The following is a 22,954-nucleotide window of genomic DNA, read 5'->3' on the forward strand; positions in this document are numbered from 1 at the left end:
CAATGGGTATGCGCCTTGGCAGGCAGGGGCAGATTATGGCGAGCGTGCAATTGTACTTCGATGAAGATGGCGAGGTGCCCGTTCGTGAAGTATTCACAAATCCTGGCCATTAGGAGCTGGGGTTTTCAGACCTGGTTTGACGGATCAGATGTGGTGAGGTTGGAGGGTTCAAACTCCCCTCGACTGAGGCGTCCCGCGAATCAGCAGACGGCCAAGCATGTTATCCAGATGGTTTGGGCAGGTGAGCGGTGGTCAGCAGGAACTGGTGCCCTAGTCGTAATCATTGTACTCACTCGATACATGGGAGAACTGTCCATTGAATGGCAAGCATGGAGCAAAGTTTGGACTTTTTTTTTTTTTAGGACCTTGAGCCCCCTGGCCTGGCATGACTGGCCAGATATGATGCAACCAAAGGGCTGGCTGTCCCTTTAGCTGAGACATCCTACAATACAGCAGGTGATCTCCTCGATGGTCAAGATGGCACGGACAAGTGGAACCTGAACTAGAGAGCCAGGCAAAATGCAAGGAGGTAACATGGTATGGGCCGAGTTTGGTTTCAAACATGACAGTAATTGAGGGTCTTGGGAGATCGAGCCCAGATTTGTTGTGATGCTCATGTTGTGGTATTGGGACCTTATGCTCACGGGGAGCAATGTTGAACGGGGCAGCCATCGAAGCCATGGATGGCGATCAGGGCTACCTGGGTTTGTTGATAAGGAGCCCCCTAGCGGGGTACTCAATGGGATTGAGCAAGGCCTACTAAAGTTGAAGACATGTGAGATGACTGGTTTCTTTTTGAGAACCCTGAGCCAAGTTGTGGCAATGACCAATGGTGGCCCTCCAAGCGGGCGGCTTTACGAGGTCTTCCAAGCAGGTGAAAGCAGGTGTTTGATGCTTTATGGATGGGGCTCCGTGGCGGGGTCGCTGGCTCCTCTGGGTCACTTAGGTGGAGAGAAAAAATGTGGGAAGAATGTCGTATGGGACCCGCGAGAAGTTAGCCAATGTTGTGATGCATTCGGTTATGATATGACCCGCATGCGTGGAGGTACTGAGATAACAGCACAACGAAATGCGCATGGCCGATGCAAGGCTAAGCCAGGAGGATTAGGGTCATTTTCGGGCCTTGATAGACGGGATGCACAAGGACAAGCATTGCACTCAATGGATCAGCGGAGGCTTGTTCGAATGCGGGCCACAAATGGCCTATTCCTTTATGCAAGATATTTTCATGGGTGATTCATGATCAAATTGCTAGTCGATAGCTGTTGGGGATGTAGATCATACTCTATGCCGTTTTAGAGCCCCTAATCCCCAATGCAATCTTTTGCCTTCACACCACTCAAGTCTAGCATTATTTGCATGCTTGCAACTGTCTCATGCATTTGATCATCGTGTTATAGCTCAATGCCACCTTTTCCTTATATCAAGGCCACTCCACATGCTCTCAAATTTTTGGTTTCACTTCTTCCACTTTTGTGGCCCCAAACACGTGAGTGACCTGATGCTTGAAGGTTTTGTTGTTGTTGGTTAAAGATGACAATGATTTGTAGAATGTCAATTGCAACATATACATGATGACAATGATGATGTTGAGCACTACAAGACAAAGAGAAATTGTTTTGATCTCACTGTAAACACTTAAACGGTTCATGTTTTAAAAAAACAAATGGGCCTTTGGAACAATGGCTCAACCATAACAATACCTTTACCTAGCCTACTAAGCCTCCGAATGAATTGAGGTTCAAGTAGAACCCAAAGTCTCTTCACAGCCTCCAAAGACTATTGATCCTCAGGACTTAATGTTGCAACACAGCTAGATCCAAAAAAAATGGCCTAGAAGTGGGATAGGCCAAGAATTTGAAGCCTTTAAAACAGGTGCAAGAAATATTAAAGCTTGAGATGCAAAATATTGCCAAATTTCTGCCACTACATCATGTGAAAGAGCATCCACAACATGAACAAGCTACAAAAGAGCAGATCAATTAGTGAGAATGCTACAGATATACTAAAAAACAAAAGCAAATCAGCATGTGTTGATCAAAGGTAAAATGAGTTACATAAGCCATTTTAGATAATACATCAAAGGAGTCAAAAGGACATTGAAAATAGGAATGCATGTGTGCAAGAACCATCAACCATGAATACCTTTGTTAGCAGCAGTTCTTAAAGTTAGCTAGCATTGGGAGAAAACATCAAAGCCAAACTTGCTTGGTAGCCAGGTTAATAGACAGCTGGACCAATCTTCCTTTGTCTCTAGAATTATTCGTTTTTAAGGTCACCAAGGATTGAAAAGTTTGAAAGCCAGTTATAAGATTCTCGACCCTGGTTACATCAAGCCGCTCCTTCCTCGCATAGACAAAGTACTTCAATGATTCTCTGGTCCTTGGACTATTAGGAACTACAAGCAATCAGCTCAAAAACACCGACTCACCCCATTACAAGCACTATGGCTTTGTTATCTAAGGCTCCAAGCCGACGAGAGGCCTTCGTTGTGGGAAGGCTCTGTTAGGGAAAGGCATAACGAGAACCCAAGCAGGGATGCTACGTGAGCACGAGCCCTTGGTGTATTATCTCCAGCAGGGGGCTGCTCGCACAGAGAACTCAGAAGACACAGGTTTTGAGCAGGGCACCGCGGATGCACTCGGGCCGTTCAGTCAAGCACAACAAGGTGCTGCACTGGTCTCCAACTGACCCAACAGGGGGGACTCAGTTTGCTTCAGAGACCTGCCCTACAAGGCTGTATATCGAGCGCACAACAGGTCGTTGTGCTGCCAGTGATTAGTCCACACAGGAGGCTGCATGCCTTACAGTTGCAGCAGGTCAGAGGGGCAGCAAGGGGCTGTCCCCTATTTTCAATAGTGCCCGGATTGGGGCTGTGGCGCAGGATCTACTTCGCGAATACAGCAAGGCCCATCAGGTCGAGTTCTCACACAAAGCTCCAGGAGCTCGGGCAGGTTGCGTATTGCTCGTCGCGAGCTGACCCAGCAAGGCGGCCACATGTTGTTGATCATTGCACAACCAACGAGGCTTTTTCTCACACAGGAGGTTGCATGCCAGTTGGAACTATTGACAGGGCAGGTGACACAGAATATAGAAAGGGGCTGGGCCTCTGTGACTTGCTCCATCACATGCCAAACCTAACCGCCAATAGAGAAAACAGTCAGCTCAAACAGTGGTGCTCCTAATGCAACAGAAGCAAATGGAGAAACACTAGCCCACAGTAGACAGGACCATCTCAAAAAAGCAGGGAATGAAATGATGTCACCGCAACCGTCTCGAGTACATCACTTCCAAGCAGAACAGAAACCAACCGCCAGGAGCGGGAAAAGAACGCCAGCCCAAGAAATGTTTTCGAGCGCGACGCTCGCAAGCAAGAAGAAACCAGAACCGACATTCAAAACCAAGACCAGCATAGCGCAAGCAAATCAATTATTGTCATACATAAGCATACAAGAAACCGTCGACAAGGCAGAGAAACAAACCTCCAGAGAAGTCCATGCTCTCACCATCACTGGGCGAGGCATTGCTTGCACTCCCTTCACCACCACCAGCAATGCCATCATCAGATTCCATGTTAATAAAAGATCAAGCTACTTTAAGGCACAACACACAAACCCTCAAAGTAATCCACGGTAGACGCTCAGCAAATTTCAACTCCTCACGAGCGACAACAACTTCTTCGACAGCATTTGGCAGAAGAAAACATCCGTTTGCATATGGTGACTCGACTCGGTTTAAATTTGGAATTGCAACATATCAAGACATAGAAATTGGATAGCAAACAGAGAATCTTCCACCAAATAGTGATAGCTCAAAGCTTAAACATCAAAGCAAAGATTGCGACTTGCTAGCATATTTACAAAAGCAGGATAGAGAGAGAATCTTCCACTAGATACATAGCTCAAAAGCTCAACAGTAAAAAAAACTTGAGACTTGCTGCTACATCTACCAAAGCACGACACAGCGTAATAACAACCAGCTGAGACAAGGGCTTGATATTACACTGCATTTTTTTGGCCTTTTATACAAGCTACAATGAGCACGTGGATTGTTCTATTCCAAGCATTACATTCCAAAACGTGCTCTCAAGCATAGAAAACGAAGACAAATAGTGCTCACCACCTGAGGCTACACAAGGACACCATTGAATGCAGTCGCCCCTAAAAGCATACGGTTCAAGTATCTTGAAAAGCATCCAGACAGCGGCCGCCTTCGGCATTAAACAAGCACCACTGCCGTATCGAACACCTGCACCACTGCACCACGTCCTCTGGCAGGAGCAGCACGAAAAGAGCATACCTGTTGTGCGCCATCTTCTCGAAAGGACGGTACCCACTGCACGCGCCACCTTCTCTGGTAGGAGCAGGGCAAAAAGGCACGCGACCCGCCAGGAGCAGCACGAGAAAAGAAGTTGCAGGTTGGGTCAAATGAAACTTTAGGAAACCTAATGGCACGTGGCAGCAATCCAACAACAACATCAAACGGCCTGAAGTTTGCAACAAGTTTGCACCTAAAACCCTATGGCCTTCTGCAGGCCAAAAAAAAAATTACGGGTGGATGCCTCGAGCAACAGACGCCGACGCACGCACGTGGGAGGCAAGGTCACCCTCAGCTACGCTTGAGATGGAGAAGGGGTTGGGAGGGGGTCGAATGTTTTGTATTCTAATTACAGGTGTAATGTAGGACTCAGTGAAAGTTGCGTGCTCAGGTGGTTAGAGCAGTGAAAGGGAGTTGAGTCCGTCCGCGTTCGAAACCACGGTGATTCCTTGGTTTTGCTGCTCCGTGTGCGCTAGAGAAAGCCAGGAAAGGCGTCAGCGGAGATTCGCGTGCAATATCATTTCGAAGCTACCGGTCCACCTATTTTGATATTATATTCGTTTCATTGTGAGATTCCTCTAGATTCCATTGCCCCAGGCCTTCGAATTCAAAACTCTCTCTTTCTCTCTCTCTCTCTCTCTGTCTCTCTCTCTCTCTACAAAAGGGTTACCCAAGATTCGAACATGCACAACCTGCAGAAGAATCACTCGCAGGGGACTCTGCTAGCCAATCCGCCACTCCAATTTCGTTGTTAGGAAGCGTCGCACACACATAGAAAAAAATACTAAATGCCGTCTGCGCCCCCACAGCAGCCAGGCCGTCTGTCAACTCCCTTGCCTCCTCGCTAGCGCCCTCTGCAGGCTCGTCTGTTGATCACAGCTCTACCTCGATTGTGGCCTCAGTGTCGTGCCTCGTGTGTCAATCGTCCGCTGCATTGCTTGGCATCAATTGAGATTCCGCTTTTTTACGGAATTAACGCCATCTGGTACCCCGTAGTTGAAGGAAATGGGATTCGAGCGCAGATTCCCTCTCCCCGTTTCCAAGTCGGCATCTGGTCGGAGAGAGAGAGAGAGAGAGTCTGCTTGCAGACGTCATGAGAGAGAACCGGCTTTCCCGCTGCCCCCATCTCAAAAACTAACGGAGGAAGTTCGCCTACGACTCCAGACACACTAAAAAATGCCTACTGGCCTGGCCTCGCCCACCTCCTCATCTCTTTGCTCAGTTCGCCCTGTTGCTGTTGCTGCTCCTCATCTGCAAACGAGAGAGAGAGAGAGAGAGAGAGAGAGAGAGAACCCATTCCCTGCACGAGCCTCCATCTGCTCACGTCTGCAGGTCGCATAAAGGCCAACCGCCCACCGCCTGGAGAAGTTTCTGGGGAGAGAGAGTTCCACAAAGAAACAGAAAGATGCTTTTCAAGAGTAAAAGGTTGACACTTTTAACATAGCATACACAACACAAGAAAATGGTTTAAGTTCCAATTGGAGGCGTGCACACTGCAATGGGAGACCACTGCGTTGCTCCGTCGAAGCAATCTGAGCATCAAGGGCTTGACTCCAAGAAGGGCGGGTCGCCTTCCATGCAAGGCTTCCGAGTTTGCCTCCATTCTCAACCAGGACTCCCCTGCTTTACGCTTCAACTTCACTCACCCTTCTTCGGAATTAAGCTATCAGGGTTTCCAGCGCTCCTGCCAGAGCGGGGCTGCACTGACACAGCGCTTTCTACCTCCGTCGCTTCCGCAGGTGATCCCGCCAGCTCTTCTGGGCTCTAAAGTTGCTGAACTGCCTGCCTATGGCGGCCATCAACGCTCCCAGAACAAACATAGTAGCAGATTCATTGCCCTGGAAGCTGACTTGAAGACTGGAGTTCCAAGATGGCTACCGAAGAAATCCCCCCTACCTCTATGCAGACATCCATGATATGATGATAGAATGTGCGCAGGTAATTGGATGTGATGATACAAGCTCGGCCGCTCAGCTACTCGGGCAAGTGAGACAGTTTGCATCAGCCAATGGAAGCGGAGAAGACCGGGTAGCATACTACTTTGCAAAGGCATTGGATGCTTGCTTATCTGGTATTGGTCAGGAAATGTATTCCACATGTTTGGAACAACATGGGCCTTCTTCCAACAGCAAATTGAAAGCCATTTTCATGTACATGTCAAGTTGCCCCCTTGCAAAAGCACTCCACTATTTGCTGAAAGAGGCGGTGCTGGATGTGGCGAAGGGAGCTAGGACACTGTATATTGTGGAGCATGCCGTCACTGGGTTCCCATATCGTTCTCTTCTCAAGGCCCTAGCAGCCCGCCCAGGTGGCCCGCCATAGGTAATTTTCAAAGAGGAAATATGGACCTTTAGGAAAATTCAAGTATGAGTGTTTTGATGATCTTTTTATGTCTGTCCAGGTTCGCCTTCTTGCAGCCAACATGTCTCTCTTTGCAGCGATCAGTGACTATAATTTTGTGCTTGAGGCATTAGAGGAAAGGGGCCGCCAGCTTCCAGCATATGCTTTATCATACGGGGTGCCATTCCAATTCACAATATGGCCGGGAAGTGCAGAGGCATTGGAATGTGCAGGTTTCGTATGCCCACATCGACACGAGGATGAGAAACTATTCATATTCTCTGGCTGCCCATTACATTTTGTTTATGATGATTTTTTGGGCCCCCAAACAAAGAGAGCTGACCTGCTGAAGACGATGAGAACCTTTAATCCTGATCTGTATGTTCAGGGCTTCGCTGTTGGTTCATACAATGCACCCATTTTTCCTAGGCGCATGAAGGAGGCCCTTTTCCATTTTAAGTGTCTGTATGACATGATCGACACATTTATTGACAGAGAAAATCTGGATAGAAGTGTTTATGAGAGTGAAATATTAGGGAAGTCTATTTTGAATGTAGTCGCCTTTGAGGATACGACTATGGCGCAACGTGTCACCATGTACAAGCCAGCACAGGCACTCACAAGGAGGGCAGGTTTTAAGCAGTTAGGTTTGAGTCAAGCGGCCACTCAACAGGTTCGGCGCATGCTCAAGAGAGAACACAAGATTACACAGTTGTAGCAGACGTTGAATATCTTTTAGTGGGGTGGAAGGGTCGTATGCTACATGCGCTATCGTTATGGACCTGTGCTGACAGATAGGGCACGGAATAGTGTCTTTGCAAAGCATTGCCCCACGAGGTGCATGGATGTAATTTTTGTCAGCTTTTATGCCTACATGGAGGCTGTCAAGTGAAGAATTAGGCTAGTTTATTGAAGCACTAGGCACATTATAGTGATAATATTGGCACTTTGGCAACAAATATATGTGTGTGTTAGACACACCAATCGCATAACATAGCAAGTTTCACTTTGGTGTGCTTACATGGAGAGAGACCATTTTCCCACTCAAGAAACTCTTCCACCCTTAGAGCAGTTGCCCTCAAAATCCTGTTGATAACTTGTCCAAAGCCTATACAAGTAATGTCCTTTAAGAAAAAAATGTTAAGCTCATGAGATACATGAGCTTATTTTGAGCATTTCTTATTTAACTGCTGACATATTTCACTGCAAGCAATGTTAAGAAATGTTATATACCCGGTGATCTCATGGCAGACATAGAAAGTGAAAATTTTATCAACCTTAACAAGAGCTATTACTATGGAAGCTACACCCATTGGCATGGAAGGTATCCGCCGATACTCATACATGCATACTGTGACTCAACTATAGGAAAATTTCACCTACTCAATTTTTTCAATGTGTGCACATTGTGATTGCTTGATATACTAGTACTTATAATTAAAGTCATACTATTTTCTATTCCCATGATTGTAGTGAAACAGAAGAAGCTATAGCCCTTGATATGGTATGTTTGCAGTGTTGGGGAATAGGGAGAGGATGCATGAGACCGACACTTTTACCTATTGTAGGCATCACTTTTTGACAAACCAAACAAGAAGAAGCAAGTTCCCTTTGTTCTCTTGAGCTCAAATATACCACTTTTGTGCAAAATGGCCTTCAAATATCAGGTTATGACCCAAAAACACTGTTTGCAAACTTTGCTCACGAGAAGTCAAGCAATTGGCTATGTTTTTGTGGGAATTTTTGAGAGTTGCATGCATGAGGATAATTGTTGGCTACTGGACTATAGTAGCCAACTTTGCCAACAATTATACCCCTACTTTTTGACACTTTTTGACTCGGGTCTACTTAGTCATTTTTGACATTTTTTTGTTGGCTTGCTTCCTTGTAACATTTGGAACTTGTTGATACCTTGTATGAATGAATTTAGAGTTGTAGACCTCTTGTAGGGTACTTGCACAATCCGAAGGTCTTTGACTTGCACTTTTTGACATCAGAGTTGACTTTGGATTCCAAATTGATCCATGCAAATTTCTATGGCTTGCCAATAGGTTGGTGCAACTATTAGGCCATGAATTCTTGACTTTTACACATGATTTGCTCTAAGTTGCACACTTTAGCTTTATAGTGTCTTTTTGTCTGTATATTGTTCTATAGCCTCTATGGGTCCCTAGTTCAAAATGTGATGTGGTCTCTAGAACTTGTGTGTGGAGTTTGGTCCATTTTGATCCATCTTTGTCCACTTTGGTGCAAAATGATTCTTTGTAGGCCATATGGTGATATTGATTATATTGAGACCATTTTGGTCCCATTGGTGTGATCCAAGCACATAGATGTGTTATATCAAGTGATACTGGATTAGCCGCACCGCCCTCTAGCACGGCTAAAGAAACTAAAGTTGGCCGAGTTTTCGAAATCAAGGCCGCAAAAATCGAGACATTCGGGAAGCCGGAGGTAAAGAAACAACCAAAAAAAAACATTTTTTTAAAATTATTGCCGCCACCAACTCGCGCGCGTGAAGTAGACCGCCACGCCTCCTTTTGGCACCACACACATTCCCTCTCATCTTTTATTTCCTCTCTCTCTCTCTCTCTCTCTCTCTCTCTCTCTCTCTCTCTCTCTCTTCCATCAAGCCCCGTAGGGCGCATAAAATATCACACTCTCTCTCTCCCTCTGGCGGGCTGCCAAGCTTTACAAAAGTCTCCCTCTCTCCCTTCCATTATTCATATTAGCTCAATCTTCACCCTCTCCCTCTCCCCTCTCCCTCTCCCCTCTCGTCCACACTCCCTCTACCTCACTCTCCCCTCCCTTTATCCCCCTTGTCTTTCTCCTCTGGCGGACCGCCATACACTTCCCTCACACACTTTCTTGCCACCTCATTAACCCCCCCATCTTGTTTGATATACGACGGGCCGACCTTTCTCACTCTCTCTCTCTCTCTCTCTCTCTCTCTCTCTCTCTCTCTCTCTCTCTCTCTCTCTCCTTCCTTCGTTCTACCTATCCCCCTCGCTCTCTGTGAGAACGGCCCTGTAAGGGCACAACCCGATAAGCCTCTCTCTCTCTCTCTCTCTCTCTCTCTCTCTCTCTCTCTCTCTCTCTCTCTCTCTCTCTCTCTCTCTCTCTCTCTCTCTCTCTCTCTCTCTCACACACACACACACACACACACACACACACACACACAATACACCATACCCCCCCCTCGTTCTCCTCCGATTGACCAACCCCCCTCTCTCTCGCTCTCTGTCGGCCACGCTGGGCCCGAGGCCGCTCTCTCTCTCTCTTTCTCTCTCACGCTCTCTGTGTTCAGTCCACGTAGAAGAAGGTCTCTCTCTCTCTCTCTCTCTCTCTCTCTCTCTCTCTCTCTCTCTCTCTCTCTCTCTCTCTTATTCACACCCCACCCCCGCCATATCACCCTCACCCCTCCCTCTCCCCATCTCACCCTCGCTCTCTCTGTCTCTCTCTCCATTCATCAAGCCCGCATGCAGTAGAACCGAAGGTTCCCTCTCTCCCTCTCTCTCTCTCTCTCTCTCTCTCTCTCTCTCTCTCACACACACACACACACACACACTCACTCTTCACCCCCCCTCTCTCCCCAGCATCCGCGCTCTCTCCCTCTCTCACTCTCGTTCTCTCCCTCTGTTTCCCTACGCACCAAGCACGTTAAATATATATATATATATAATTTTTACCTCCTCTCTCTCGTTCCCACACACACATACTCTCGTTTACACACACATAAAACCCCATAGTACATACGCACACACAATCACAAAACAAACATACACACTCACATATATACGAGCACACACGCACACGCGCACACACACATTCAAACAAGCACATGCACGCCATACGCACTCAACGAAAAAATAAAAAATAAACGAAGGAATCAACATCGACACCATCGACAAAGAAGGCCAACTCAAGCAAAGCCGACTCCAAATCAAGGAAAGGCGCCGAAGGCGCACCCCGGCCGGCATCGAAAGGAATGACACAAAGCATCTCGGCATCACGCAACAAAATACCAATTCTGGCAGCATTAAACCTCACACCGGCCACCCGAACCATCAACAAAACCCCTTGTAAATGCCCCGACCCCCCACTCTTCGCTAATAACCTAGCAAGTGGCTAGTGGATTGTTTTTTTTTTAAAACTCTTCCCACCCCACTCTTAGCTCCTCTCTCTCTATCTCTACCTTCTCTCCCTCTCTATCTCTCTTACTAGAGAGGCATCTAGACTTTCTACAGCGACCAATGGATATTTCCAAGTACCATTAGATAAGGACCATCTCTCAGGCCTATATAAAGAGGCCTCCGCTAAGCACAAAAGACACAAGGGAAGGAAGAACACACTAGCTCCATGCACTCTACATTTCATGCACCACTAAGCACGTAATGCACCTCCCAAGCTAGGGAGCTCATGGCATCATGTTTTGTTGCAAGCATGGGATTTTAGCATTGGCAACATCACCGTCATCCCATTCTCCACCACACCATGGTTGAGTTACTATTCATGACCACCCATGCATATAAGGAACTCACTATCACCCCCACAAGGCAACATGAGCATGTTTGAATTGAATGCACCGACACCATGCTACCCCGAGCCATTCTCGATGCTGGTGATTGATGTCGTCGGTGGCTACATCGTCTTGATGTTTCCCTCAACTAACCTCCCACTAATTTGCTAACCTCTCACTAACTTCAAACTTCGCCATGCACCATATGGCACTCGCATTCCATCATGCATCCCCAGTGCTAAGAGGAAGGTTTGGTAATAGTCAAGACCACCATTTGTAAGTATCATCATCATCAATAAAAGTGTGCAATGTTGTCTCCATCTTTGAGTCCATTCTCTGTTCTCCTCAGTTTTGTTTTCCCCACATTCACGGGATGTTTCATCTCTTGTATATCACTCTGCTTGTGCTTCATCACGTGCTTCATCACTCTGCTTGTGCTTCATCACGTGCGGCCTCTCTAGTCAGTCAGTAGGCTCCATTCTGACCTTGTCACATATCTCTCTCGTACACACACTCCGGACTGTTGACTAGGCTTTTTTTTTAATCCAGACATTTGTTTATCACCATTTCATGTTGGTTACCTAGAGGGCATCTCACTTTTGCTACCCTAGGTCATCTATGTCTGCGTCCTAGCTGCACTTATGCTAGGTGGTGCCCTCTCTAGTTATAGGATTACTCCTACCTTGAGATGATGCTTGGGGATGTTCAGGCTATGTGTGGTGTGGAGGCCACCCCATATGGCTTGTCTGTTTCGGTTATCATTTTCTTGGCGCCCCACCGAGGATCCTTTCATGAAAACCCTCCAGTTTACAAGACTGAAACCCCTAAACTTTTCTGGATGGATGAATGGTTCGCAGGGTTTGCTAACTGGACGATAGAAGAAGAAGAGCTCCAGCACAACTAGACGAACTTCACATCTCCATCGAAGCTCGAGTGCCAGGCGTAACGGTAATCGATTTGCAGTGGGAGAGTCAACCAACACGTCAGACTCAGTGGATGTACATAGGCCGTGTGCCGAGGAGAAGAAGGAGGAAGTCAAGACCATGTCTGCAACTTATGACCAACCCGCAACAACAAGATGGAGGGAGCTCTGCACAATAGAGAATCAACACTATTCTACTTCGAGAATCGGGTAACTCAAGTCACCGAGGCAATTATCACAGTCAGTTTCCAAGTTGCACCTGATGCTGTAGCACAGATAACGAAAGCACATGCTCATGCTCTCACTAGAGAGACTAGGGATCTATTGAGCTTGTTTCAGGAAAGAACACCACCCTCTCCCACAAACTTGGACAGTGACTAAGCACCTCTAAGCTTCACATGAATTAGTACAACTTACCTCAAGGTAGATCACACATTCTGATACGAGTACGCTCAATCAAGGTAATACTGGACTGGAAGGCTCACTATCAGCACATCATTGACAACATGCTGGGTGGGGAGTGCTTCTTTGAAGTTCTGGCGTTAGATCAATCATTTGTCTTACCTTTAGTACGAGGCAATGTACCGTTTGAGAGTTTAATCTATGTTCTAGTATAAAGAGGTCATAAACGCCTCCTTGTAAAAAAAGAAAAAAAAAGAATCTTTTGATTGCAAGCTAAGCAGTGTGTCTTTCTAGCTCTCTCTCTCAGTAATCATGGCAAGTGTTGCATTTCCAACATTTAAAGGAAATAAGGAGGAGGATTTGGTAACAGATTTCTTAGATGACTTTGAATTAGCAGGTGTAGTAAGCAACAAAGATACAGATGAATCATGGGTTAAAAATCTTTAAGCATCTCATGAAGCTATAAGCTACGTCATGGTACAACGCACTTCCACAAGCAAGTAAGGATGACTGGGAGCCTTTTGAAACTGCTTTTAAGAGGTGCTTTGGGGGAGGTACCACTTCAGAGAAGCTGTGGGACAAGCTGCGAGACTTGAAGCAGGAGGTTCTTTTAGAGTATGCCACCTATGAGTCCAAGTTTGTGGTTTTGTGGGAACGGTGGGTTGAGTCACTGGCAAGAGGGGAAGTTGCACCTGATTTCCTCAAAACGGACTGGTTTACGCATTGCTTGTGGCCGCTTATCAAGGAGAAGGTGAAGGGTAGATTCTCGGCTACGTACGAATTAGTCGTCAAGATTGCTCACCTTAAGGACAAGAAGCTACGGATGAAAGCCAAAGAAACCGAGTCAACAGAAGCAGGAACATCGTGTCGACCAACAACCACGACAACCACCATTCCTCCACCACCACCGGTTCCTGGGGTAAGAAATGACCAGCAAGATATGTTGGCCCACATTACTAACCAACTGCAGAATTTGTATGTCCACTTGATACAGCAAGGAAGGAATCGGGAGAGAGATCAAGACCTGGGAAGAGCATGACGACAAAACAAGGAGTATCACTACTACAACTACGGAGAAGATGGTCAGGGTATATACTACTATCCGAAACCATGACAAAACTATAATAGAGGAGGTAGGAGAAACCAATTGTCACCCCCTAGAGAGAGAACACCTCCACCCTGAGCACCAGCCCCACCAACCCAAATTCTATGTCCACCCCAGGCACCACCACAAGCACCCATTCCACCTCTTCCACCGGCACCACCACTTGATCGTTCTGTAAACATCATAAGGTTAGAAGAGAAAGGAAAGGCCGTAGTAGTGGATCCACCCAGAGTCAAGGAGAGAGATAAGGGTAAGGAGAAGGTAACCTTTGAAGAACCATTTGAAGCCATGACTATAAAGAGAGCTAGGAGGGAGAAGACTACACAGTCTGATGATGAGAGAAACATGAAAGGAGAGACTAGCAAAGGGCCGTCAAGGCCACGACGGGAAATTAGGCATCACCGACTTCTAGTTAGGGGAGAGTTCTAGGCTCTAAGATCTAACATTGGATGTGGCAGAGCAAGGACCAAAGATTACATTGGATGTGGCAGAGCAAGGACCAAAGATTAACATGGATGTGGCAGAGCAAGGACCAAAGATTACATGGCCACAACTGCCACATCTCGCACCAAAGGTAAGGCGGCAATGGTCCAAAATGGTAAGTACAAGGCGCTCCAAAACAAAGGTAGTTGGAGAAATTTCAGGTTGCAACATGGATGACATCTAGGCACATCAAACAGTGTCGTGTAGCTCCACTGCCATGAAGAGAAAACAGTAGAGGAATGCAAGCTAAGCTTCTTTGAAGCCTACACATTAAGTGAACAGTGATGAGGGCTTGTTAATAGGCCAAGTTTAATTATTAATGTATGCCAGATGCGGCTTATAAGGGCCAATAGATGCTTTAATAATGCCAAAAATGAGTATGTTTGAAGTGAACACAGATGGGATATTATGATCTAGAATTGTAATGCTTGAAGAGCTCTACGTGCCTGTCTTTACGGCTCGTCAATCTGAGCTACGGATAGGAAGTTATAGCAGTTTGAAGCTCAAGTCGATTGCAGATCCGTACCAGATTGGGCAACTGCAGTTGAGGTGACAGAGATGAAATAAATGCACGGGCCTGAAGTGCTCAATTTCTGGAGCCCGTCGGTCTTTTCAGATCGGTGATCGGGATTTCGGTTAACAAGATATGGCCAGTTTAATTATTGCCGGGGGTCGGGTTCGAACCACCCTGGTCGCCCTGATAAATCATCCATCTGGCTTAATGTAGTGCGGTGTCCGATGTGTATGCCAAATGTGGTCCGATGCGGGAGCATTTTTATCATATGCTTAGCTTTGACGGACAGAGATACTTGCATCTTGGAAGCCGTGGTGTCATTCAACACACTAGAGTGGGCAGTAGAATTCAAGGTGATATTGCTAGTCAGGGGATCTTGGAAACTGAAGTCGTGCGAGGCATTGCCTTGGCCGAGATGTATGCCATGTGTGGTGCCCAAGTGCGATGCCCAAAGCCAACCTAAAGGCAAGGCCGCCCACCTAAAGACCCCGGCCGCCCACTACGAATGGCCACCCTAATTAAAAAGGGTGTGAAGCCAAGCAAGGAGGGGGGCAGATAGCGAAAACGGGACTGCGCAGGAGGAGGAAAGCTTGCAACAGTCGCAGGCGATCTCGGACGAGTGCGCGACAAAAACGGAATTTTCTCAGCATGCCGGTGCGACGATATTCGGCCCTGTTTCCGTCGAATTCGTCGCTCCTCCTCGCTGGACTGCCACGTCATCAAGGGCTTTTCCCACGCCACGTCGGTAGCGCCCGGCGCTACTGCTAAGGGGGAGAGCCTATTATTAGGGGGTTTTTAGGAAGGGCTTGCAAGAAGTTAACGAGAGAGGGGAAGCCAACGAGGGAGGTCATGGCATGAAGAGAACAAAGGAGAGGTAAGCTCGAGGGAAGCCTGAACAAGGAGAGCAAGGCGAGGCGGGGAACAGCTCCTGCATAAGCAAAGGGAGTTCTCCCTCTCTCTCTCTCGCTCTCGTTCTCGAGGCAAGCAAACGAGAAGAGGAGGGATTGAAAGCAAAGGAGAGAGGAGGTAAGAAGAAGGTAAGTAAGAAGAGTTCAGGGAGGGCTTGCCGCTCTCTACCTCAAGGAGGGGTTGGCCATCGCTCTTTCTCTCGGCAATCAAGCTCCGTCTCTTTCGAGCTTGTTCACGACATCTTTCGAGCTTGTTTACGGCAACTCTTTGGGCTAGTTCTCGGTTAGTCTTAGGTACACAAATCAAGAAAAGGAAGGGAGAAGAGGAAAATATAACGAAGCCAAAGGAAAGCTAGGCAAAGGAGAAGGGTAAGGGAATTCACCGGATGGGCTTGGTCGAGAAAAGAAGATCAAGGTCGAGGCTTGAGCAAGCCGAAGCAAGAAAAGCATAAGGCAAGCAAAGGAGGCTTGACGAGGCAGGCAAAGCAAGGGTTAAAGCGTCAGTTAGCAATTGAAGAGCAGGAGGGAGTTAAAGTGCAGAGCATGAGGGAGTTAAAGTGCAGACCATGAGGAAGTTAAAGTGCAGAGCATAAAGAGCCGGATAATCGATAATAATTGAGTCTTCATGATTGAGGCAGTGAACTGACTTGAAGCTTGCAGAATCTAATGTAACTTGAAGCAGAAAAAGCGACAAGAGATAATTATCATCATCGTCATCAGCTAGAGATTGATTTAATATTCTATTAAGTCCGGTGTCGTTAACAGCCCGGTTAATCCTATAAACAGGAGCTTAAACTCCTAGTTATCAGATGATCCAAGTGACGGCACTGTTAACAGCCCGCCATGGCTAAAGATTAAGCTATACTCAGATGTATTAATCGATTAATTGATGAGTGCGGTGATTGCCAGAGTTATCAGTTGTTCTTGTTCTCTCTCTTTTACACCTCCCACAGCCAGAGGCCTTGCGCCTGCCCGGCTCACGTAGCGAACAGATATCCCCCAACATCTTTAATGAACCCGACGCAAAACGATCCGGGGTGGGCGGTAAAGATGGAGAATTTAGAGCAGATGATGAAGATGATTGCAGAATTAAGTGCGAGCAGTTTTGATGATAAGACAACAGTTCCAGATTTTGCAAAGATGCTTCAATTGGTTCAAGGATCTCTGCTTGAAATAGAGACCGTAAAGAAGAAAAATCAAATCGATGAAGCTTTGGATGTAGCTTTAGATGCAGTATACAACGAGAGACGACTCTTTGATGGATACGATCCAGAGGGCTACCTTGAGTGCTATGAGCTGGAAACCAAGGTAAGAGGGATACCAGAAGAGTTGATGATCAAATCTTTTGAGCGGTTAGTGAGTTCAGATGTGAAGGAGCAAATTCAAGACGTTACGAGAGCTTGCAACGATGACTGGGAGTATTTCAAAGAAGCTATTGTGCAAGCACGTTATGAGGAGTATGAAATCTATCAAGAACAAAGTTCAAGTCTACCGGACTACGCAGATATCCGAGGACAAGTACGATCAAAGTTAGAAGCTGTGATTGCTAAGTTTATTCTGCAGGATGCTACCTTCTTACAGGCTAATGATGAAGACATTGTTGAAGCTGTGTATGCAAAGTTGGGTTTTGCAGATGTTGTGCATGAAGTAGAAGTCCTTGACGGTGAGTCTCTACAACCTCAAACTACGCAAGGTGAATTTTTCAAAGAACATTTAGCTGTAGTACAGGAAGGAAAGAAATCATGGGGTCAAGACAATGAATTGGCTAAAGCTCATGAAGATGTGCAGGTGAATGAGTGCAGTCGTATTCAGGTAGACATGCATCAAGATTCAGTAACAGTTGATACTTTTACCACTGAACCAGAATTAGAGCAAAATTTTTCTGGTGCAGATTCTACCATAGAGGTAATTGAAGATATTGGTACAGGTTTTGCCAAATAGTTGGTTAATGATACAGATATTCTAGGTCAAAGCAGGGCTGATGTTGAGAGCAGCAAGACCATGGATTTTGATATACCAGATTTACCAAATTTGGATGTACCAGATTTTGAGGACTTGGCTAAGCAAGAGTATGTGCTTGAAGATCTGCAAAATGTTGATTTAGAAGGGATGCAGACTCCTTCATTGACAAGGTTTTGTGAAGCACAGCTACAAAAGTGGAAAATCGGTCTTGAATGTGATGATAATGAATCAAAGGGGGTGCAGACTCCTTTGAAAAGTTTCTGTGACCTAGGGCTACCGATCTGGCAGACTGATCCTGAATTTGATGATGGTGATGTAGAGAGGGAGCAAACTTCTTCTCTATCGACAATCTGTGACACATGGCTGACACTATGGCAAGATGATCATGAAATTGATGATGCCGATTCAGAGGGGGTGCATAGTGACGTGCAATCTCTTGATGTTGACTATGATTGGTTTCATTGTGCCGATGATACAGACAGGGCAATAGATGAAATTTTCAATGTGCATGCTGAACTTTGTGCTACAGAAGTGGAAAGATATTTGGATGAGGGTAAAAGACTTGAAGAGCAGTTTACTGCAGATGCGTTTAGTATGCATGTCATATGTGAAAACCCTCGTTTATTGCAACAACCTGAGATGTGCAGGATTGAGGAACCTTCTCAAGCGGTGGACCTGGACCTTATGTGCTTACTCGATGAAGATTTGGAAGGGTTCTCAAACACAGATGCTAAGGATACCAATCAATCCAGATTCATGCATGAGAAAGTTTGTTCAGATGCAGCTGATGATGATCTGATGCAGTTGTTAGATGATGCACTACTTGATTTTGAGCCTCTATGAGATAGAGAATTGATTTCAGAATCATCTTTTGAGCTTAATGAAGAGGATTTTATGAGAGACTTGTTGTATTCAGATATGCATGATTGGAATTCCAATACTAGTGAGAGTGAAGATGCACTGCCAATGCTTTTACCTGTGATTGATGATCGACAATTGGGTGAGCCAATTGCACAGGGGATATGGCATTATCTGATGCTACCTGATGCTATATGGAATCTGATGCTACCCTACGATGTAGGAGATTTTGAGCTAGCTTTTGACCCAGGAGGTGACATATATATGCATGGTCCTGGGCAATTGCCTTATATGCCATATGATCCAGGCGGTTTGTATGAAGATTTGTGGGTTAATGTATGTTTATGCTGTAATGATTGGAAATTCCTATATTTTCCTTATGATCCTGGAGGATGGTGCAAAATTTTTAAAGGAATGCTCACAATGGGACAAATGAGTGGTTTCCGGTTTGATCCTGGGGGCTACTAAAGTGCCAGTTGTGCAGATTTGAAGAGTACCAGCTATCTGATGCAGCAGGTTGCATGGTACAAGATTTTGTTTTCTAGATTTATGCTAAGTCAGAAGTGTTTTGGTTATGCGTTCAATAAGATCACATGGCTGGCTTCCAGCTGACTTCTTTGGACAGTTGATGAAGTATCTCCGGCTGTGCAGGTTCAGAGGGGGTGGATGTCATGTAGCTCCGCTGCCATGAAGAGAAAAGAGTAGAGGAATGCAAGCTAAGCTTCTTTGAAGCCTACACATTAAGTGAGCAGTGATGAGGGCTTGTTAATAGGCCAAGTTTAATGACTAATGTATGCCAGATGCGGCTTATAAGGGCCAATAGATGCTTTAATAATTCCAAAAATGAGTATGTTTGAAGCGAACACAGATGGGATATTATGATCTAGAATTGTAGTGCTTGAAGAGCTCTACGTGCCTATCTTTACGGCTCGTCAATCTGAGCTACGGATAGGAAGTTATGGCAGTTTGAAGCTCAAGTCGATTGCAGATCCGTACCAGATTGGGCAATTGCAGCTGAGGTGACAGAGATGAAATAAATGCACGGGCCTGAAGTGCTCAATTTCTGGAGCCCGTCGGTCTTTTCAGATCGGTGATCGGGATTTCGGTTAACAAGATATGGCCAGTTTAATTATTGCCGGGGGTCGGGTTCGAACCGCCCTGGTCGCCCTGATCAATCATCCATCTGGCTTAATGTAGTGCAGTGCCCGATGTGTATGCCAATGTGGTCCGATGCAGGCGCATTTTTATCATATGCTTAGCTTTGACGGACAGAGATACTTGCATCTTGGAAGCCGTGGTGTCATTCAACACACTAGAGTGGGCAGTAGAATTCAAGGTGATATTGCTAGTCAGGGGATCTTGGAAACTGAAGTCGTGCGAGGCATCGCCTTGGCCGAGATGTATGCCATGTGTGGTGCCCAAGTGCGGTGCCCAAAGCCAACCTAAAGGCAAGGCCGCCCACCTAAAGACCGGCCGCCCACTACGAATGGCCACCCTAATTAAAAAGGGTGTGAAGCCAAGCAAGGAAGGGGGCAGACAGCGAAAACGGGACTGCACAGGAGGAGGAAAGGCTTGCAGCAGTCGCAGGCGATCTCGAACGAGTGCGCGACAGAAACGGAATTTGCTCTGCATGCCGGTGCGACGATATTCGGCCCTGTTTCTGTCGAATTTGGCGCTCCTCCCCGCTGGACTGCCACGTCATCAAGGGCTTTTCCCACGCCACGTCGGTAGCGCCCGGCGCTACTGCTAAGGGGGAGAGCCTATTATTAGTAATTTTTTTAGGAAGGGCTTGCAAGAAGTTAACGCGAGAGGGGAAGCCAACGAGGAAGGTCATGGCATGAAGAGAATAAAGGAGAGGTAAGCTCGAGGGAAGCTTGAACAAGGAGGGCAAGGCGAGGCGGGGAACAGCTCTTGCATAAACAAAGGGAGTTCTCCCTCTCTCTCTCTCGCTCTCGTTCTCGAGGCAAGCAAATGAGAAGAGGAGGGATTGAAAGCAAAGGAGAGAGGAGGTAAGAAGAAGGTAAGTAAGAAGAGTTCGGGGAGGGCTTGACGCTCTCTACCTCAAGGAGGGATTGGCCATCGCTCTTGCTCTCGGCAATCAAGCTCCATCTCTTTCGAGCTTGTTCACGGCATCTTTCGAGCTTGTTTACGGCAACTCTTCGGGCTAATTCTCGGTTAGTCTTAGGTAAGCAAATCAAGAAAAGGAAGGGAGAAGAGGAAAATATAACGAAGTCGAAGGAAAGCTTGGCAAAGGAGAAGGGTAAGGGAATTCACCGGATGGGCTTGGTCGAGAAAAGAAGATCAAGGTCGAGGCTTGAGCAAGCCGAAGCAAGAAAAGCATAAGGCAAGCAAAGGAGGCTTGACGAGGCAGGCAAAGCAAGGGTTAAAGCGTCAGTTAGCAATTTAAGAGCAGGAGGGAGTTAAAGTGCAGACCATGAGGAAGTTAAAGTGCAGAGCATAAAGAGCAGGATAATCGATAAAATTGAGTCTTGATGATTGAGGCAGTGAACTGACTTGAAGCTTGCAAAATCTAATGGAACTTGAAGCAGACAAAGCGACAAGAGATAATTACCATCATCGTCCTCAACTAGAGATTGATTTAATATTCTGTTAAGTCCGGTGTCGTTAACGGCCCGGTTAATCCTGTAAACGGGAGCTTAAACTCCTAGTTATCAGATGATCCAGGTGACGGCGTTGTTAACAGCTCGCCTTGGCTAAAGATTAAGTTATACTCAGATGTATTAATCGATTAATTGATGATTGCGGTGATTGCCAGAGTTATCAGTTGTTCTTGTTCTCTCTCTTTCACACCTCCCACAGCCAGAGGGCCAACGCCTGCCCGGCTCACGTAGCGAACAGATATCCCCCGACAATAGCAACCCTCTTTAGATATCGAATTTTCAAGTATCATGGCTTGCCAACATCCATTGTGTCGGACAAAGATCCTAGAATGACCAGTAATTTCTAGAAGGGTCTCTTTGAGAATCTAGGAAGTATATTAAATTTCTCTTTCTGCCTATCATCCACAAAGGGATGACAAAAGTGAAATAACTAATCTAACGATTCTTGAATCTACTAAAAGCCTATGTCATGGAAGTAGATCAATGTTCTCAATGAGAAAAGTATCTACCTCTTACAGAGTATGCGTACAGACTATTATGGGGAAAGCACCATTGAAGGTTAAAAAGGGAAGATCCAAAAGTCCCTTACTACTTAAAGTACATGGGAAGATCTTCGTTGCAGATGAATATAGTCGAGACTCACAAGAATCTTTTCCAAAGATTAAAGAGGGTATATCCATCTCAAAGCAAAGGCAAAAAGGGCTGCTGCTAATAAGCACAGAAGAGCTTTAGCTTTTAAGGAAAGTGATTGGGTCTTGCTAAAGTTTCTCAAGGCTCGTCTAAGGCATACTACGGGCAAGAATCTTACGAGCCACAGCGAGCCACAAAGAGTATTCTACTAAGCTAGCAAAAAAATACTATGGTCCTTTCTTTAAAATTCTTAAGCCAATTAATCAGATGGCTTATTAGTTAAATTTGCCCAACCATTGGCTCATTCACAATGCTAACTATGTGAGCATACTCAAGCCTTACAAGGAGAGCCACAAAAAGAACCAATAATGGAGGACCCGCCAGAGATCAAAGATCAAGAAGAGGTGTTGCAGCCAAAATCGATTCTTCAACACGAAGACAAGGTACTAAGAAACAGTAACATTATCCAATGATATCTTGTTACGATTAAGAATTATCCTATTAAAGATGCCACATGGATGCAAGGAACCTAGCTTAACGATAATATGAACCTTGTCAATGCTTACTGCTACACTAGAGTAAGCAAATGAAAATGCATTTTAAATGAACAATGTTTTTGTCTTATAAGACTGATTCTCTTTCTTTTATTGTGCATAAAATTAAGAAGTATGCATGCTTAGGATCATGTTTGTGGTGACGGCGTCTCCCAAACACCAAGTAGAACTTTTCACTCTACTTTGGAAGTATGATATGGACTAAAAAGCAGATATTCTTGTGGCAACTAAGTTTCCCGAGCACCAAATGGATTAGTCATCCATTTTGAAATTATGTCATAGGGTAAAAAGGGATCCTCCACCCCCTAAGAAACATGGACTAATGACTAGGCTTTATCTTCTCTACCTCATAGTCAAGGACGACTATGATTTCAAGAGAGAGTTAATGTCATAAAATATAATATCTAACTTTACCAAATTATTTTCTCATATTAAACTGATCATTCAATCTGGGAAGATAAAAGGGAAACAAGAGTTAGGATATAGATATGTGCTTCTAGACCTATCTCAACAGGGGACCAAAAGGAGAAATGGTTGCATCTCAATAGGGGTCCAAAAAAAGACGGTCTACCAAAGAGCAATGTGCAATAAGTGATTCTACATTTATCTCATCAAGGGACCAAGAGGAGAGATGGTTACATCTCAAAAGGAGGTAGTCTATCAAAGAGCAACATGCATTTAATCGAGCTTAAAAAGACCTTAGGGTTGGCTCCATTAAAGACCTCCAATAGTTAGTGTTAAAAAGTCCTTTGACCTTAGGCAAGCTAGGGCTGACCTTGAGCTCGGAATCCTACCCAAGCATGAGATGCTTGTCAGCTT

General features: G+C 45.8%; 1 protein-coding gene and 1 pseudogene across 2 annotated transcripts; both read left to right on the forward strand.

Annotated features, from left to right (window-relative positions):
* The first annotated feature begins 594 nt into the window (after positions 1-594).
* LOC147464356 (uncharacterized) lies at positions 595-1,236 on the forward strand. The gene has a single exon (XM_086508971.1). The coding sequence runs from the start codon at positions 610-612 to the stop codon at positions 1,234-1,236; it is 627 nt and encodes a 208-aa protein (XP_086365097.1). The 5' UTR covers positions 595-609.
* A 4,944-nt stretch (positions 1,237-6,180) lies between these two features.
* LOC147464357 (scarecrow-like protein 33) lies at positions 6,181-8,789 on the forward strand (annotated as a pseudogene). The gene is made up of 2 exons (XR_015187593.1): positions 6,181-6,639; positions 6,719-8,789. The product of XR_015187593.1 is annotated as a scarecrow-like protein 33 (transcript).
* The last annotated feature ends 14,165 nt before the right edge of the window (positions 8,790-22,954 follow it).

Source organism: Adiantum capillus-veneris, chromosome 1, assembly GCF_014529385.1.
Source record: "Adiantum capillus-veneris isolate H3 chromosome 1, ASM1452938v2, whole genome shotgun sequence".
Lineage (NCBI taxonomy): Eukaryota > Viridiplantae > Streptophyta > Polypodiopsida > Polypodiales > Pteridaceae > Adiantum > Adiantum capillus-veneris.